Source organism: Talpa europaea, assembly GCF_964194135.1.
Source record: "Talpa europaea genome assembly, chromosome: 12".
NCBI classification, from domain to species: Eukaryota; Metazoa; Chordata; class Mammalia; order Eulipotyphla; family Talpidae; genus Talpa; species Talpa europaea.
This window is the reverse complement of record NC_140079.1, coordinates 92,177,940-92,185,916: the sequence shown is the minus strand read 5'-3', so window position 1 is coordinate 92,185,916 and position 7,977 is coordinate 92,177,940. Positions and strand designations below refer to the sequence as shown.

At 52.3% G+C, this 7,977-nt stretch overlaps 1 protein-coding gene across 1 annotated transcript in view; it reads left to right on the top strand.

Annotated features, from left to right (window-relative positions):
* Positions 1–992: 992 nt before the first annotated feature.
* The window catches only part of VPS35L (VPS35 endosomal protein sorting factor like), a gene marked incomplete at both ends in the record, with an annotated part of 95,763 nt that continues 88,778 nt past the window's right edge, over positions 993–7,977 (top strand). The window contains 4 exons of the mRNA XM_084250228.1: positions 993–1,009; positions 1,957–2,056; positions 4,206–4,373; positions 6,336–6,458. Coding sequence (XP_084106354.1) covers positions 993–1,009; positions 1,957–2,056; positions 4,206–4,373; positions 6,336–6,458 — 408 coding nt within the window. The remainder of the gene's footprint in view (positions 1,010–1,956; positions 2,057–4,205; positions 4,374–6,335; positions 6,459–7,977) is intronic.

Sequence of the window (7,977 nt, the reverse complement as noted above, 5' to 3'; positions counted from 1 at the left end):
GCATCATGGCCTGGACTTTCCAGAGGGCAGAAGCTTGCTAGAGCTGGCAATGTCTTAGCTATCAACAACAGCTGGAAGCGTGCTGAGGCGCGGGTGGGAGAGAATGCTAAGGGTGATACATCGAAGCTGCTCACTTGCGTAGCCCTGACTCCAGCTTTTGTGACTGCCTGATCACCTCCTGGGAGTTGAGTAAAAGGCTCTTCATTTCACCTCTTGAGGAGGAGACAATACTTTTGAGCATCTGCGTACCCATTTGTACTGGCTTTGCTTCTCCTCCTGTGATGCGAAACACCCCCAGCCCACACTTGCTTAAGTTCCAGTGTCCTGCCTCAGGATTCAGTCACCAGCTGCTGAGGCCAGACAAGTCCGTGGGGTCCAGTGACTATGGCTGGATATGCTCAGGAGCACCCTTGGGGCTCTACTCCCTCCTGAGCTTTGTGGGCCCCTCCACCACCCACAACCCTTGCAGTCCTGCTGCGGGCTGGCAGCTGGCTGTTAGGGAAACACGCTGTGATTCTTGCGTTGCAGGAGCGAACACCGGCCGGCACTCTGCAGTCCTGCCGGAGACCGCCCTTCCAGACACCCCGGCTGTGCCCAGGGGGTGACAGGCCACCCCCAGGCTCCCCGTTTGGTTTAGTTCCGGTAAAAGCCGCGAGGCTCGGGTCTGGGGGCGCTCGCACCCCAGGCTGCTAGTCCTGGGAGGGGGGCGCGGCACGTGCCCGACGCCGCGACAGGACAGCCCGGACCCAGGGTGGGGGGGCGCGAGGCTTCACCCGGCCGGGGGGGGGGCCCGGGTCGGCCGCCCCACCCCGTCCAGGAGCCCGCGAGCGCCGGGCTCGCTCCCGGCCCGCGCCCCGCACCGCCACGGCGCCGGCGGAGCCTCCCCGGGCCCGCGGCGGGCGGCGCCCCGCACGGTCATGGCGGCGGGGCGGGGCGGGGCCTGGGGGTGGGCGCGGCGGGCGGCCCCGGGCCGCGGTCACGTGACCGCGAAGATGGCCGCCTTTCCCTGGTAAGGCCCCGGCGGCGGGCGGCCCTGGGCAGGGGCAGTGCTCGGTCGCCCCGGGGGCTCGGGCTCCGGGAGCGGGAGCGTGGCGTGCGCGCGCCCCTGGCCGGCCCCCCACGCACCCCCTCACCCCGAGGGGGTGACCGCAGGACCCCGCGCCGCAGTCCGGGCCAGCGGGGCCCCGACCCCTGGCAGGGGGGCGCGTCGCTCTCTCCCCGGCGCCTTCCACGCCCCCTCCCCATCCATTCCTAAATAAAACTCGTGTTCCCCCGGTCCGCTTTCCCGGGGGAAGTTGGCGCGGGTTCTGGGGGCGCTGGTGCAGAGAATGGGGGACTGAGCCTTGAGTCCGGACGGTTCGGGAGACTGGCTGTCTCAGAGCGCCTCACTTCCTTGCTTTTCCTCATCTGTAACATGGCCGCCCCGGGCCTGCGCCGCGCCGGCCCCGATCCCGAGCCCGGGACGTGCTCTGGCCTCAGGGAGCTGACAGCTCGGGGGAGCAGGCCCGCAGATCAGGAGGCTGCTCAGGGCAGGCATGTGGAAGTCAGGAAGGAGGCAGTGAGGAACATCAGCCCCACTGTGGTACTCAGAGAAGGCACCAGAGAAGAATCTTAAGTTGGGTTTTGGAGGGTGAATAGGAGCTCCTCACGCAGGAGGGGCTGCGCCTGCCAAGGCTCACAGGCCTGTCAGGGCTCTCTGGTGGGAGTACTGAGGAGGGATGGGAGCCTCAGGCTTCCTGTCACACGGGTGCCTTGTGATAGTGATAGTGGAATTATTTGGGGTGCGAATGAACTCTCCCCTACATCTCAGAAACTGATTTAAAACATTCCTTTTATTTAGCATTTTTTTCCCCTTGGTTTTGGTAGAAATATCGTTCAGTTATAAACAACCTGGTCAACGAGGAAGTCACATGTGATAGTATCTCGTGAGCTAACTGATGTCTTGCTGTTCCCCAGGCATTCCAGAAACAGGAACTACAAGGCGGAATTTGCTTCATGCCGGTTGGAGGCTGTTCCCTTGGAGTTTGGAGACTATCACCCCCTGAAGCCCATAACTGTAAGTTTTGTCAAGGGCATCTCTAGTGAGCTTCTTTTCCCCTAAAATTCCTGGGTGATACCTGTCTTGCCCTTGGTGGCTGCTTTGGCATACTGAAATCCCCCAGCTTGTTCCTCACCCTGTTTTCACCAATGTTGGCCTTCCCCACCATTATCTTCCCTCCCACTTTTTTCTGTTAGTGAGCTTGTCAGGGTGTGGGATGCCTTTGTTCCTGATTTGAAGGTGTAAACAAAATCTCCCTTGCCTTTTGATTTGTCTGTTTGGAATGTTAAGAATCGCTCTGCCTGAAGAGTCTTCTGATCTCTCTGTGACTTTATTTTAGAAGTCTTCTGGGCTTAACGCACTTTCACGAGCAAATAACAGAAGTTACGTGGTTGTCACCATGGCTGCTGATGAAATTGACAGGTGCCAGGGGACACCAACGATGTAAAGTTTCTCAGTGACAGTGAGAGCCATGGAGGTAGTCACAGAAAGCAAGTCACAAGACCAAGCAGTGGCCCTCATACCTGCATGGACTTTTGTGGCTGACCCCCCAGCAAGCTGGTCCCTTCTCAGCAGCTCACACCCCCGCCCCCTCCCATATACTAAATAGACTCGCTCTCGGAGGGTATTTCCTTTTGACTCAGCAAAACCCTATCAGGGAGATTCCCTTACTCAGCAGCTTTTTTTTTTTTTTAACCAAGTAGGTGACCTGTCCATCCCTGAACCCACCCTGGTGGGTTGAGAATCTGTTGATTGATTGGGTGGGGCTTGTGCCCACCCTGGAAACTGGGAGCAGAATCCACCCCAGCATGCATGTAGGAGCTAAGTCAGGAAGGGCTACTTTCCCAAAGGAAGCATGGAATATCGAGCCTGGCAGACATCCGGGACAAATGCAATGGAGGTGCTTCACCCGGTCTCCCTGAGTCAGACCCTGCAGGTTCAGGACAAGGTCTTCAATAAGACTGTCCTCACTTCAGACACCAGCTGCAAATTTGGGGGGGCCTCAGGCCACCCACAGTACACATCCAAGTTTCCCAAACCCTTCTTTCCCTACCCTTCAAGTTTAATAATTTGTTAGGACACCTCACAGTAATCAGACTTAAGACTATGATTTTGTTGTAAAGGATGCAAATGAGGAATAGCCAGATGAAGAGACCCATAGGTCTGGGAGGGTCCTGAATCATGGCGTGGGGAATTGGGGCATCACCTCCCTCCTCTTCACGTGTTCACCAACTGGATAGGCATGATGGATGGATTCCCTGGCCCCGATAAAACTGAACTCCAGCCTCCGTCCTCACCCCTGAGGTCAGGCTGATAACACTGGCTCAAAGCCCTTTCATCTCTTGTCACCAACTCAGGTGTGATCAGGGAGGGACTCCTGAATGACAGCCATTCCTTTGCGTCACCTTTCCAGGAACCAGTGGCATTCTCTCTTATCCATCACTAACTCCCCTTCATTCTGTTCCATCCATCCTTGTCTCTGCCTCTCTGAAGGTGAGTGGGTGTTCTTTGCTCCCCATGGATGCCTGCCCGTGTGCAGAGCTTCCTCCCTTACAGAGGAGCAGAGGCTAACCTCCTCTTCTGCACATGGTCCTACATTTCAGCACTGTGGTTGGATCCTCTTGGCTCGGAGGTTCACCCCTGATCTGGTCATTTGAAGTCAGGGAGGGATGAGGGAGCCATTGGAACAAAGACATGCTTCACTCCCAACACCCCACCCGCCCTTCAACATGTGGTCTTGGGTGAAGTTCTCCAGAAAGGAAGGAGCTGGACATTCATTGCTTTGCAGTGATGAGATGGCCTTGCGTAGGCTTCGAGAGTGACAACCGGGGTTGAGGCATGAGATTGTATGTTTTTTATAAGCCACCAGGCAGTGTGGATGCTGCTTGTCTTGGAACCACACTTTGAGAAGCCCCTGTAAGAATGCAGTCCTTTCAGTGTCTTCTAAATCACTGTGGCCTCATCTCTTTCATCCTGACCCTCACTTCCTACCTTCGCCTCTGTAATAGCTGGGATCCTGAATCCTGGCTATTTTTCACAAAAAATAAGTGTCTCTGCTGCAAAGGAGTGGACAATGCAGCCAACTGAACAAGGGAAAAACCCTGGAGTGTTTCACCGGGAAAGGCCCTGGAACCTTTCATTTCCCCTTTATTTATCCCCCGCACAGGTCACTGAGTCAAAGACAAAGAAAGTGAGTCGGAAAGGAAGCACTTCCTCCACATCCTCCTCCTCCTCCAGCTCTGTGGTGGACCCACTGAGCAGCGTCCTGGATGGGACCGACCCCCTCTCCATGTTCGCAGCCACGGCGGACCCTGCAACCACAGCAGCCGCCATGGTAACGCACCCCTGGCAGTCCAGAGGGGGTGGGGGGTCGATCCCAGGGGAGCAGGAATCTGTCTTTTTGTTTTTAAGTTGCAGCAGAATACACAGGGCCAGTCTGGTGGTAACAATTCAGGTAATCCAGATGTTCATAGGGTCCAGATTAAAGAGGAGGATGCTGCCCATGAGAGGCTGGTGTAGAGCCTGGAAGTTTCTTGCAAAGCATCTAAGAATGTATTCTTCATTTTAATTTCACTTGTTAGAATTCCTTCTTTTGGTTTACTTTTATGTCATTGTCCAAGTAATTCACTAACGCTTCCTGTAAAAGAGACACGTGCTACAGATGAAGTCTTTTTTTTTTTTGAAGATTTATTTATTTATCTATCTATTTATTTATTTATTTATGCAAGAACCAGGGTATAGGCCAGATGCGCGGAAGGGTGAGAAGATTCACCAGAGACAGAGTGGGGAACAGAACAGGCAGACTGACGAAATACACTGCTGAGGGGAGCAGTGGGTGAGTCAGGAAAGGACTGCCGCGCCATGTGGGAGCCTTGCCAGCCAGCCGGGATTGAACCGACTCTGCAGAGGCTGCGGACAGCTTCACAGCTCTGCGCTCAACCACCTGCGCCACGAGGGGAGGCCCAGATGATGTCCCTTTGAGCTTTTCCCTTTATTCTGTTCTCCTCCCTGAAAGTCTTCCATGTTGTCAGTGTAATCTGGATTCTTCCATTGCCTTGTCCTTTGTTCATAGGTTTCATTTATGTCATGCATACTCATTTACATACATGAGCATTTACATACATGCGCAATATACATATCAACAATAACAGTATCGGCCTACTGTGTTGGCTGTAGCCACAGTAGCATTTTTGAAGTGCATTCCAATTTTAGTTCTCGTGCTATCTTGCCAGAGAGGAATTAGGGGCCTTATTAAGAGAGGCCGCCGTGGAAGATGAGGTGTTGAGTAAGATCCAAGTTGGAATTCGAAGCCAGTGTGACTTCAGAATCCACACTCAGCCATCCTGTGCAGCTGTTGCAGACATTTACTTACTTTTAAAAATCTTTATACTTTTGCAACTTTTTTTTTTCAAGCTTGGCAATATATCTTGGGGAACTTCCCATGTTAGTACTTACAGGATAACCTTGTTATCTTGAGCGACTGTGTCATGTTCTAAAGAATGGGTATTACATGCTTTAACTCGCCAGTCCTCCACCGATGTATACATAATAGATTGTTTCTGGTGTTTGCTAGTGTAGACAGTGGTGCCTGGATCCTTGAACACACATGTCTCTGGGTGCAGACACCCCAGGATTTCTGTTGGAAATTTCTGTAGCTTCCTGAGAAGTCATTACTGGCTTCAGGCAATGTGTACTTAAGGCTTTCAGGATGACCACCAACTTGTTCTCCAAAAAGGCTTTACCATTTGTATGTCAACCATTGATGTTTGAGAGTGCCCCCTCCCTGCAGCCTTGCAAGCTGAACACTGTCAGTTTTAACCTTTTCTCATGCTGATCGTTGAAAATGATCTTTCAGTCAATTTGCCTTTGCTTGATTCTTCCTGAGCTTCAGCGGCTCTTGGTGTGTTTATGGGCCCATTGTGGTGGAGCGGCCTGCAAGCCTTATCATAGCAGACCTTGGGGAGGTCTGCTTGTTCTGCAGTGCAGGATTGTCTCTGCTTATACTTTTTCTTCAGTTTTATTGATGTCTACTTGACAAATAAAATTGCAAGCAATTTGTAAGATGCTTTGACATACATTTACATTGTGAAAGGATTTCCCTGTTGAGCTAATGAACATGTCCATCACCTCTCATATTTACCCTCACGGGGGGAGGGCTGAACAGAGAGTTCTAGTCTCCGCACCTTTCAGTATATCATACAGTGTTATCAGCTGTGCTTACCATCTTTGCTTATACATTTTTTAAAAAAGATTCAGGTGATACTGCTGCTGAAGAGGTTGTCTTGCCTTTCCTTAGGACAGTTCCAGAAAGAAACGGGATAGAGATGACTGCTCCATCGTAGGATCGGATTTTGAGCCATGGGCCAACAGACGAGGAGAAATCCTTGCCCGGTACACCACCACCGAGAAGCTCTCCATCGTGAGTGCCAGTGTGCTCTTCTCCCGGCACCTGCTTCCGATTTAGTAGTGGTTTTATTTTTTTGGTCATGTTGCCCCAAATCCTGGGATCTGTGGATTTCACTTAGGATTAGGGATATGGCACAGTTCAGAGAAGGAGTTGAAGCAGCAGAGTCCCTGGGGGAGGTTTGACTTAGGAAATGAGGGGAGCAATTTTACTTCTTGCTTTTGCTGGGCCAGCCCCACCCAGAGTCCCAGGTGGGTTTCCTTCCTGGTTGAGATTCATCATTTCTTCATGTGGCCACTGGGTGGCACTGTTGGCCCGTGTTGAGGACAGATGACCTAAGAGACTTAACTTTTTTTTTTAAAGATTTATTTATTTATGCATACAAGAACTGGGGTACATGCCAGAGGCATGGGGCGGGGTGAGAGGATTCACCAGAGAGAGGGTGGGGAGCAGGACAGGCAGATTGACTGAAATACACTGCTGAGGGGAGCAATGGGCGAGGCAGGAGAGGTCTGCTGTGCCATGTAGATAGCTCCCTGGCCGGAGATCGAACTCATGCTGCAGTGGCTGCGGACAGCTTTGTAGGTTGCATCTTAACCCCTTGCACCACCAGGAAGGCCCAGAGACTTAACCTCTTACAGTTACTGCCACTTAAACGGGATGCCTCCTGGGAAATGTATCCTAGGCGATTTCATCATTGTGGGAATGTCATAGCGTGTATTGAGGTGGCACAGCCCTCTCCTTACCTAGGCTCTGTGGTGCAGCCTTTTGGGAGCACCTTCCTGTATGTGTTGTATGTGGTCCGTTGTTGACCAAGAGGTCATTAGGGCACAGCTGACTGTACTTTAAGTTGCTGACTTAGTAGAAGGCCTAGGAAGGTTAGACCAGCCAGAGAAAGTGGGTTAATTTTGTGTTGGGTGCTTGTAACTGAAGTTTTCCTAATGACAGGACAAGAACGATGTTTCTCTCTCGACACAGAAGTCTTGGGGTGGGTGGGCTAGGGCTGGCCAGGCAGCCCCCACCTGCCTGTCTCCAAGATCGTCACAGGGTGTGACAGGAAGCTGGGAAATGTGACAGGGAGTCCATCAAAAATTGAGGTGTGATTGGGGATGACGGAGTGGACTGTAGGCAGCTAAAGAGGTCTGCTACTCCTGCCTCTCCTCTCCCACTTTCCTGGGCACACACCGTGGAGCAGAAGGGCATGGTGAATTACCATGGTATTTAAACTTTTCCTGAATATGTTGAGTTAACGTAAAGCAGTGATTCTCACCCAGGTGTAATCGCACTCCAGGGGCCATATGACCATGTCTGGAGACATTTTGGGTGTGAGGTGCAACTTGCATCCAGTCGGGAGAGACCAGGGGTGCTGCCACACTGGCTGCAACGCACAGGACAGCCCCACAGGAGAATGTTCCAGCTGTCACTGTTCCTAGCACCCAGCTTGTGAAACCTGAATTTAGAATAAGCTGAATAATATCGCTGGACTCCATTGTCATCAAACTGTTGTCTCACTTCGAGAGTCTGGATTGTGTCA